Here is an 11,970-nt window from a genome sequence, read left to right as displayed (position 1 = left end):
TTTCTATCTTTTTTTTTTTAATCTTGGAAGCAAAAAGATTTTTTGCTTCAAAGGATGTATATATAGAGCCTCTGCTCATGCTCAGTTTGGCTTGACTTTCAAGACACTGTACAATCTGCCGTGCTTCTTGTTGACTTAAGCATTATTCATATTCTGTCAGATTAGATTCTGCAGAGAAAGAAAATAGTGGTAGGTCACAGGGTCCTGTGAAAAATGGTGTGGTGGAAAGGAATATCAAGGGAAGTCAAAATTGATACTATTTGTTTGTAGATGAAGTTTGACTTGATACGAAACATGCACATCTTTCATAAACGTGCGCTCTTTCTTAAATATACACTCCATCAAAATATAATTATAAAACTCAGGTTTTATGGTGACGAATGGGATTTGAAAGGATTTTCCATTTTTTTTTCATATCTGCCATGACTCATTAAATCCAAACAAATTATTTTTATAGAGATAGAATATATTAAAGAAAAAGTTGAAAATAGAAAGGGAAGGGCGTGGGGGGGAACTGTGATATAAAACTGTATGTACATAATGCAATCTTAATGGTGTATCCCTCCCTCCTTCTTTGTCCTTTTTTTTTTTTTTTGATTAACAAAATCATTATTTGTGGGTGCATGTTCACATGTGCAGACATTCATTTAGTTTGATTTAATTCAATTTTTCATTCTGGAAGGATGGTAGATTGGTGGATATCACATTGTATAAGGATCAATTTTCATTTAGAAGCTAAATCAGCAGTTATCTTGAAATGATCTGACCTGCTTAGTTTAAATGTGTGGAATGAACAATTATTTTCCAACCTGAATTGACAATCAATAAAGTTGATAAAGTTGATGGTAAAGCTTAGACTATCATAGATATTGAGTGAAACACAATTGGAACACAAAATCAAAAGGCTTGGTTAGACCTTAAAGGTGATAGCATGGACGCATTTCAATATGGAAATTGTCTCATGAACATTTGACCAAGGACATATCAATGTAACCAACATAGATCTTCACTATCAACCATGAAGCATTGAAATTCTTCAAAGCTAATCATTCCTTGTGAGATTATTTTCCATCCTGTCTTGTATTATTCACTCCAGCTCGTATGTGGCAAACTCACACAAGCCCTTGTCTTTGACTATATATTAAGTCCCATGTTTTCGTCGTATATGTTCCATCCATATAACGAACTAATTTTTTCTGCTCCTAGGAGTATGTTATATTATTTATTTCACGTATTGTCACAAACGACAAGCTTCTCTTAACTATCATATCAGAAAGAAAAAAGTATAGACACAGTGCATAGTAATGAAGGATTTACATTCTATTGTATGTGTAAAATCATGATTTATCTAAAAACCATACTTATTTATAGTTACAATAATGTATAATGTCACTTATGATGGTACGTGAAATCAATGAAGATATGGAGATGATTGTTTTTAATTTATTTTCACCAACATCCCTTCTTTTACCCTATTTATAATCCTTTTGTGAACATGCATAAACTATGTGAAATAGTTAGGAAACGATCAATACAGCAAATGCACTAAACCATACGCAAGGACAGATACATACAAATAACAATTCACTATATTCATCCCCAATAGGAAATCTTTCTCTGGGATTTATTCCTATACTGTAAAACTGAGATTTTAAAATTCTGTTTTGTAACGGAGCTTCTTGTGTTGTATTCAAAGTTGTTGAATATGAACTCAGATTTTAAATATTGATTGGTTTATTGATGATGATTTCATGTTTTTTTTTAATGTAATTGTCATTCTAACATAAATTGTCATTCAAACATAATGTTTTAAAGTTTAAAAGGCATCTGGATGTACAATTAAAGACAGTTTAAAGGAATTCTGATGGCAAAAATGCTGATTATTTTAGCAGGGGGATGAGTGACGAATCTATTAACAGTATAATTTTGCTTCGTATACAAGGAGTAGAGAAATAGATTTCCTCAACCTAGCCCTAACTCACATTGTAGTTCTGCATTGAGGCTGATGCTGGATGATTCCAGTCTTCACTTGGAATAAATCCCAGAGAAAGATTTCCTATTGGGGATGAATATAGTGAATTGTTATTTGTATGTATCTGTCCTTGCGTATGGTTTAGTGCATTTGCTGTATTGATCGTTTCCTATCAAGTACATTTATTTTGGTGGACCTAGTGAGTTTCATGACATGTTTTGGTTTACAATTTTTATATTGTCACAGAGTCTTAAATCTTTACTCCATCCTCTTTTTATTTTTAATATCTTACTAAAACTAGGAGTGAGGTTTTTGTTGCTTTAAATAGCTTAATTTGTTAAAATACATTTTAAAGTTTTAAACATATGTGTATATCGATTTGAATAAGGCTTACAAACACAAATATAAAATGTTGCACATTTGTGCAACACATTTCAATTCACTCCAAAATATTAAATTCTTGTTTTAAGCTGCATAGATTAATTCATTCAAACTTGAAAATTTTCTCACAAACAAAGATGAAAAAGTGGTGTTTTGAATTGCTTTGGTGCTAGTGGTAAATCAGTGATAAATTAGGGAGCAGTTATTGGTATAATTTAGCCCATCTGTTTTCAGTTTTTGTGTTCTTTGTCGTATTTCGTTTTATAATGGCTTCAGTCTTCAGCCGTTCTTTTCGACGTTGTTGTATTTTAACTTTTCGATGTGTGTGTCTGTGTGATGTTTTTCACTTGACTTTGTTTCCAAAGAGTTCATACATTCTTCCCTTGGCTTGAATGATGTTCATCCAATCCGATCATCAACATAATTGTTCTTACTCTTTTATTGAAGTCATCATCATCATCATACTATTATTATTATTATGATTATTATTATCATTATTATTATTATTATTATTATTTATTATTATTATTTATTATTATTATTATTATCATTATTATTATTAATATTATCATTATCATCATCATTATTATTATTGTTATTATTATTATTATTATCTTAAGAATTTTCTTGATATGTCTGTTCATTGAAAAGCCTAAGTCATTCAACTCAATTTCACTGGATAACTGGAGATGCTCTGTTTTGTTCAGAATGACATTATCTGAAGTCAATTCAATTTCTTATATCTGTCTATGAATTTTTATTGACATTTTTTCGGTGACCCTTGGTTTATGAAATAAATAAGATAACAGTTACATTATATTCAATTTTACCAGTGGGTTCATTTTTTGAATGCGTTCAGAAAAAATATTGAGTTTATCGTTTGTGTGATGTTCTTGAATAAAAATATTTTGTTTTGCCCACGTCCTGCGGCTGTGGGGTCTTGTGGTATGACACTCGCTTTCGGGTCGGAAAGTCCTGGGTTCAATATTCACTCTGTGCATAGTTGAGTCCTTGGAAAAGGCTCTTTACTCACATTCTCTTACAGATACCGTACTCAGGTGTAAAATGAGTACCTCTGGGTGGTGTACTTTACTTCCCATAGTGAGCAGGAAGGCACTTACTATGTCTTCTATCCCCTTTTATCTGTTTTCCAACATGCTTTCTGTCTGTGTCTTGGAATGAGATTACTTGGTTTTGTTCAGGCCCTGGCCGGATACCCTAGCTGGGAGGGAAACAGTCAAATGTATAGTTAAGAGTTTTGGGAGATGATATTTTTTTTCCTTGTAAATCATCTCTCTGTTATGCACTGTATTGTTTTGTTTACATATTATATATGATTTGTAAACATTTGAGTTGGGACCTGTGCTTGTGTCTGGATGAGACTTTTAGGTGATCCCAAACGAAGTATTTTGATAGTGTGCTCTTGGAATCTACATCTGTTTCCTATTTGAACCAATTCCCCTTTGTCATACCTTTTCTTGGGTGCTTTAATTGTAATTCTAGAACTCTTTACTATCCCATTTTCTTCCTTTTTACTGACGCTGATATGACCTAAATGCGTTGCAAGCGCCGTAAAACCCTTAAAGTAAAAAACAAAATGAGTATCTTGTCGTTTACAGCATTGTCTCTGTCGGGAAAAAAAATTGGAATATTGCCTTACATGTCTCATTCTCATGTTACGTGTTGCTGGTGGTCAGAGATCCTTTGAGCATGTTTAATTGATATCGCGCTATAAAAAAGCTCAAATCTCAAGTCCTGACTGACTGTTATCCTTTAACAAAAGAGAAATAGATTGGGACCTACATATTTATTTCTATTTGACATTACTATTTTATTCTCAAAACTTGTAAAAGAAAAATGTAAGTCAGAAAGCAAGTTGAAGGAGGTATTTGAAATAAGTGTGTACAGTTGGAGAAGGATATTAAGGAATTGGAATATATATATATAACAAACAAAAAAAAGTAAAAACAACAAAATAAACTTCAAAACAATTTTGATTCATTTTGAATCATACCGATTTGGACGGACTGAGATTTATTCAATAGAATCCTGGGTTAAAACAACAAGAACAATATGAAAAATAAATAAAAATAAAAATTAGGATTAGTAATTGATGACAGTGTCATCTACATAGGACTTGGAATTAATTGTTTAATTGACCAAATATTTTACTTTCTAATAAAAATGTAAATAATGAAATATAAGACCAGAAATTTTAATTCATTGATGATAATTGACATCCAGGCGCCATCAATTTATTCAATTTATATATAACATTGCAATTATTGAAAAAAAGAAATACACTCATCTCAATCATCCAAATACCTCTAGTGCATCGTTGAGACATCTGGATTATAAAATCCCGAGTAAAAACCAATAATCTGAGGCAGGCTGCATTTTATTTTCAATGCGTAAGGAGGAAAGAAAAATCCAGCTTCAGCTTCAGTTGAGAGATGCCGGGATTATGGATGTGATTATACAAAGGAATGACATGGCAGAATGTATTGTGGTAAAAAAATTTCATATCGTATTGGCAATGGAAATGTGTTCCAAGCATTGTAAAACTCCTCTTAACACAATTCTTTTAAAAAGGAAAGAAAAGAGCATAAAGTGTTCCTCTGATAGTAACTAATAAAATTACAGTTGGAATACATGAGGATGTACCATGTTGCCACACAACAACATTTGTAGTTATGTGATATTTTTTCTTTAAGTCTTATGTTTGTATAAACGTATGTAATACTGGTACCAAAATGAATAAAATAAATTAAGGATTTTTTTTTTTTCAGAATACTTCTACAGAAAACTGCTCAGTGTATAAACAGTTTCGTACACAGATTTTCAGATTTCTAAGTTAACCATACTTGCAAAATTCAGCTTATCATTTTTTATAAACGTGACAAGATGACACCCACACCAAGGGATGCTAGTCTAGTTTATAAAAGCACAACTCCCATCACTCATCAATCCTGCTTCTTTTGTAGTGTAACTGTAATCATTAGATGTTGCTGGATTGAAGTGATTTTGTCAAGAAACCTAAAGCAGACAGTTAAAATTTAGCAAACTTAAAATTATATCAGTATTTTATTTAGTCTTGGAAGTTAAACAACACTTGTTACTTTTTTTTTAGGGGGAGGAGGTGTTACATAACCACACACGAAAGGACGATGAGCACATTACTCTGAGCAGTTAGATCTAGAGTTTTTGAGTACATGCCACTCTTTTGGGTCACAAAACCTGAAGAAATGAAAGACAATGAGAAACAGTTCAAGAAAGTAGTAGAAGCAGCAATTTAGCCTCATTCCTGGACTGAGGCTACCCATTATTGTCGAGAAACCAACACCCCATTGAAGTGAAAGTGCTCATAGAGAGAATTTTTGTGACAAGAACAAAAATGAAATATCAATTCAGTTTCAGTCAGGTCTTGCATTTAAAAAGAAAACGGTGTCTCATTCCAGAACAAGGAGAGAAAGTAATAAAGTAAGGGATCCTATCAGTAGCCCCTGGTAACCCCTTGCGCTGTCAGTAATTGAAAAGACATGAAAATTAAATTTTAAAATACATGATAATATTATTAGTGGTGTCTAGTGGTACTATTGTGCATCCTAAAGTTATATGAAAATGTTTTAACTATGAGATATACCAAAATTAATAAGTATATAGCATTTACTTGTTTGTTTGCATAAAATTGAAGAGTGATTTTCCAAAAGTCGAATACATTTTATCAATTGAACAAGTTTATGATATTCTCCATATCTGAGTTGTATGAAAATGTAAACATTATCTATGTTGATGACATATAAACGGGAGATTAAATTGAGACATCTTCGTCAGAAAAGAATGAGTTTAAGGAGACATTTGAGGAAACATGATCCATATCTTCAATATTTCAAATTGACGTTAATTAGTTTCAGACAACTTTCTTTCAATGATTTTCTCCATTTTGCACCAAGTTTCATGTATATTACTGAGCCATTGTAGTGTAAATTTAGATATGATAGATTTTGTATTAATACAAGATAAGAGAACTGGTCCCCTTTGAAAGATACATTAAAAAGTTAATATTTTAATTATAATCATGGTAATGAATATTAATATTTTCATCTATCTCATGTGAGAAAAAAAAAAGTTGTGTAAAAATAGATAATAATCACCTTTAGCACCAAATATTAAAGTTTATATATTAATGTTTTATAATAATTGTTTCGATAAATCACATAACAACCGTAGACAATAAACGGAAAACCATAGACTCTAACAACACATATTACACTTTAAAATTATGTAATTGGAACCATCAAGGCAGTTAATTCTTTACAGGCGAGATTCCAATTTATTCTAACCTAACACCATGCCCTACCATTTTCACCAAGAGAACTATATTATGTATTAGTGAGATATAGTCCAAGTCTATTAACTGTACTGCTCTTTTAATCCCCAATCATATTGGCGTTTTATTATGGTGCATAAATCATAGCTGGTCGCCATAAGAAGATTATATAAATATGTAACTGCAGCCAGTGTTCAAATTTCAAAATAAATGTCAAGCGAACAAAATCAATTAAAAATAATGTTGTGTTCCTGGCACGGTTTTTAATTAATTTGATTATTTTTCTTTATCTTGGGTTTCAACATTTCAGGAAATTTTATATCATGGCAATGTAATAATAAACAATATTCATTTTTTTTTCTTTCACACTCACATTTTAACACACAGTCAAAGCCATTTATCACTATTTTTGATCAAGAAAAAAGTAGTTTGTTTTTGTTATATGTCTGTGTGAATATGTGTGCTAAAAATGTGTTTTTACGAGTAATAACTTAAAGTGGCATTGTCTTGTTACAGTTGGGGGGGGGGGGGGGGGGGGGTTCAAACCTACAAACAAGATTCTCTATTAAACATTGATAATTAAGTCACACAGTTGCTTTTAGGTGGATTAAACTCTACTATGTGAAGTTTGATTCAGTACTAGACAAAACATTAAAACATTGCCCCCCCCCCCACCCCCCCCCAAAAAAGTCGTCCCTCCTTGGCTAAGACATTTTAAAATTTAGTTTCAAGACTTGTATAAAGATGTATTTATATTATATCTCGATTAGCATCCCATTTCTGATTGACAACAAATAATTATCCAAAGTCAAAGTTGAAAATGTTACAGCTTCTTGTCGAAAATGAAAAATAAAGCATTCAAACAAATAACTCGTACCACTGACCCTTTTTTTTAAGGAATCAAATTTCCTCTAACTGGACTTAATGTCATTTTACGATTTTCACAGCGAGAATGCAGTAGTAATAGCACTGTGACTTGGGCTTCAATGAGGCCTAAGTCTTATCATGGTTACAGCTCTCTTGGTGAAAACAGTCGGGTCTGCAGTTTTAACCCAATTAGTGTTGGGTAAAATTATGATTTGAAAGAAATTCAGTTTTGCCTTCAAAGGGTCAATTAAACCCCAAAAAGAACCTCTTGTTTCCCCATAATGACATGGATTCATCGAAATACAAGAAGAGAACATTTCCCCACTTCTTCCTTATGTTATAGAAAACAACAATATTTATTTTTCGTTAATATCATATTAAAAAAATTATTCCTAGTATTCACTATTGTTGCTATCAGTGAATCAAAATGACTAAGTTTGGTGATTCTCATACACTGCCATACACACAAATTATCACATATCCATCCCTATTGAATTTGAAATATCATTATTCCCATTCATGCATGCAATAACAACAATTTACTCGATGGCAATGGCAATTAAAAATAACTATATAAAAAAGTTGGCATTGAAAATGATATGTTAGAAAATGAAACCTTTAGTTTATTAACTTGGATCACAAGTCAATTTTCTACTCCTAAACGTAAGAAAAAGAGTGGGAAGGTGCAATACAATTGAGGCAAAAGAAAAAGTGCTACATCTTTTAAGGTTATTGTGATAATATTGAGTCAGAATACTTTTAATTATGTCTCTCTTAAAGTAAAACATTTGGGGAATTGGAAAGGAAGGTGAATGGAGGTTACTTAAGCTCAATACTATAAGCAAAGAGTTGAAGTGCTCTCGTTGACTTTGAGTTTTTGTTAACTAGAATGTTTGGAGTTTGCTCACCTGAACAAATCATGTAATCTTCACAACAACAAAAAATGGATGGTCATGATAACATGAATTGGAATGAAGAATTGAGAAGGGTGGAATTCATTGACGCATCGAAGTTGGTTGAAATCGAATAAATTCTCATCCACCATGATATTACTTAGTTGTGGATAGCAGGAAAAAGGCACTCGTAAATAATGTCATTCCTATTTGAAGTGATGATCTACCATGAAATATTTTACAATGTGAAAGAGAGAAATGAAAACACTGTTTTGGTGTAAATACGACATCCCTACCCCTAAAAGTTCATAACATGTATTTAATTGATATAATATCTTTGAGGTATTCATTACAGGCTGTGGGGAGTTGGATAAACAAGTTTTATTGTTTTCTTCCCTCAATTTCTTTTATTGATCAAAAAGAATCTCTGAAAATGTAAAGTTTTGGTTTTCAGTCACTACTTCATCTAGAATTGTCCTATTACATGTGTCTGAACGAAAGATTTCTATTCTGAGACAAGTGGCAATAGCTGAATATAGTCATTGTTCATCATTATTGCGTACTTGATATACAATCATTTTCTTATGACTATTTCATTTATTACAATTGGAAGTTCATGTAAAATGTTGAAAAGAAATAACAACCATGAGCAAAAATCACAATTCACATTTATCAACAACCATTATTTTTTATCTTATTGAGTAAATGCAACAATTGAGCTCTATATGATAGTGTAAACTTCAAAATAGATAGTTCAAAATTTTGCTTCATATTTCGATACATCCATATTTGTAGTCCAATTAGAGCAATTAACTGAAGAGCTATTAAAAGTAACAATTTTGTATTTATCCTGTCACAGTTAATTTTTAACGCTTTAATCTTTTAAAAGTCTGACCCCGAATCGCAACATACAAATGAACTCTTAGCATTTTATCATGTCACTTTAACTTTAACAATACCTTTTTCAACTTCAACTTTGAGTTACTGATTCAATTTTATATCATTTTTATTCCTTATTTTATTTCCTTCTTTTTGTCTCTAACAATGTGATTTCTTTTGTTAGCTGCAATGAACTTGAAACTCGGAGTCAGCATTGTTAACAGGACTGATGATCAGTTTTTATTTTACCCATGGACTCTTTACTCATAAGAAGAAGAAATATTATACAGGGGGGTTTTATTTTCCATGTTAAGCTAAATTCAAGTTCAATACCACCTTAATTCTATTGATTTGAAAGGTCCATGCAACTGGTGTTTATCCATGTCTCTGTCACAAGGAACAAACAGTTAAAAATCTTTCCCTGAAATACTATGCTGGTTCTTGAAATGTCTATTATGTCAATTCAAACATTTACTGTTGAGTGAACAGTAAGCCTGTCTGAAATTTTGGACATTAAAAAATTGTCCTAGTAACTCAGTTGGTAAAGCACTTACATAAATATAGACCTGGTTTGAATCCGTATAGAATAATTCTTATTTTAACTTCTTTGTTCACCAAATAGTGTTTGGGAAGCTGGATCTAAGTTAGATTTGATGGAATGTACTCTATGATAGACCCGCAAAAGGGTAACAAAATGGTTACTGACCGTTTAACACAACAATTATACAGTCCTGGCTCTCAATCTCAGGCTCCAACGGCCTTGTTGCACTCCTTCCAAAGGATTACTTTTAACCAAGATCATAAGAAAAGCAGAGCTAAGAATCCGATTTTATCACATATCTTATATCATTTTCATTTTAAAAAAAAAATCATATTGTATTTTAAAGTCAAGTTCATAACACAACTTCCTCGATTTCATCATCAAATGGATCAACTGCTGTCACTGATGGTTTAGCTGAAAACGTGGATACATTCGCTTGCCTAGCTCGTCGTGGTAAGGCTCTGTTATTGTTGGATGTTAAATCATCATCAATCACTGCTGCACCGCCTCCAAAAATTGTAGACGAACCCCCTCTGTCAGAAATTGTCCTGGACGTATTGGTCTTTACAGGGCTGGATGACGAGTTGTTGTCCCACGGGAATGCTGTTGTTGTTGTTGTACCATTCATTTTTTTGGTATCCCGTGTAGGGGAAGTTATGAAAAAAGTTTCACTGTCTTGTCCTTTTGACAATTTATCAGATTTATTATTGGAATTATTTGCTGCTGCTGACGATGCATTTGGTCCAAACAAGTTTTCGAGCAAATTTGTTGATTTTTCAGGTTTTTTGTTTGTTGTAGTAGTGGAGGAGGTATCGAATTTCAACGTTGATGGAGAGTCATCATCGAAAAGAGAAAGAGGTTTATTAGATGTTTTGTTACTGCCAATACCACCTCCTACTCGTCCAGGACCAAATGAAGGTGTGTAGCCAAACTCATCATCTTCTTTTGAGGCTTTTCGTCGCTGTCGTTGAATGTAGGGAACAGTAACATCATCACGAGCAGGTTTCCCTTTGTGTAAATTTAAAACAGGATTTGTGAAGGAATATTCTTTTGGTTCACTCTTTTTACTGCCTGGAGTGTCATAACCTGTTGTGTTTTCTTTGTTGTTAAACACCTCTGGATCTGTTTTGGGTAATAGATTGTTGCCAATTTTATCCATGTCTTGTAATTTTCTGAGAAGTTCATCTTTCTTTCTTCTTTCCTCTCGTATAGCCGGATCATTATCCAGTTTTTCCTTCTCTTGCTGAATTCTTCTCTCCTGCTCCTGCCTTTCCTTTTCTCTTCTTTCTCTCTCGACCTTTTCTTTCCTCTGTCGTTCCTCTTCCTCTCGTCTCTCTTTTTCTTCTCTTTCCCTCCTCTCTCTGTCCTGCCTGTCCCGTTCTTCTCTTTGTTTTTTCTCTCTCTCTTCTCTCTCTCTATCTTCTCTCTGTCTTTGATTTCTATCTTCCTCTTCTCTCTTCCTTCTATCCTCCTCCTGTCTTCTCTCCAATTCCTTTATAGAAAGAAAATAAATAAAAAAGTTAGAATCAGAACGCAAACATTTTTATATAACTTTATCAATTTTTAAAATATTTTTCTTAATTATATGAGTTATTGACATAAAGCATTAAGACCAATGCATCCTTTTATAAATTACATCATATGAACTAACTCCACCAATCTGAGTGTTAACAAAAACAAACAAAAAGTAATAAGATGAGAGTTTCTTGTCATGATAAAAGTACCTATGTAATAAAGTTTATACTATTCAAAAGTCTCAACATCAAGACTGTTATACTATGGACCAAAGAAATGGACAAATCAGCTTTGATGAGAAACAAAAAAACAAAAAAAAAAACAAAAAACAACCATTCCACAAAGTTAGATAACAAAAACATGGTATTCGACAAATCTTTACATATTGCATATTATATCATAGTGTTTTATTATTGGCTGAAGAATGATTTGAGCCAAAAACAAACCTTGTCACTTTTTTGTTTCTTTTCGAATTTGTTATCTTCATTTTTTTCTCCATTAATGACTTATTACCAGCAAGTCTACAGCCCCATGAATGTATCATAGTTGGAAAGAATTTTAAAAATCACATTAGAAAAAGGGTTAATAAAAA

The 11,970-nt window shown here is 32.2% G+C and overlaps 1 protein-coding gene across 2 annotated transcripts in view; it reads right to left on the bottom strand.

The window, feature by feature from the left end:
• Positions 1–4,344: 4,344 nt before the first annotated feature.
• The window catches only part of LOC144967863 (uncharacterized), a 64,723-nt gene continuing 57,097 nt past the window's right edge, over positions 4,345–11,970 (bottom strand). For both annotated transcript variants that reach the window (XM_078905592.1, XM_078905593.1), the window contains one exon: positions 4,345–11,355. In XM_078905592.1, coding sequence (XP_078761718.1) covers positions 10,216–11,355 — 1,140 coding nt within the window. In that variant the 3' untranslated portion in view covers positions 4,345–10,215. The remainder of the gene's footprint in view (positions 11,356–11,970) is intronic.

The sequence above is a fragment of the Berghia stephanieae genome, chromosome 3 (assembly GCF_034508935.2).
Source record: "Berghia stephanieae isolate SIO BIC M18660-M18661 chromosome 3, UCSD_Bste_1.3, whole genome shotgun sequence".
Classification (NCBI taxonomy): domain Eukaryota; kingdom Metazoa; phylum Mollusca; class Gastropoda; order Nudibranchia; family Aeolidiidae; genus Berghia; species Berghia stephanieae.
Note: the sequence above shows the minus strand (reverse complement) of the source record. Positions and strands in the feature narration are given on the sequence as shown.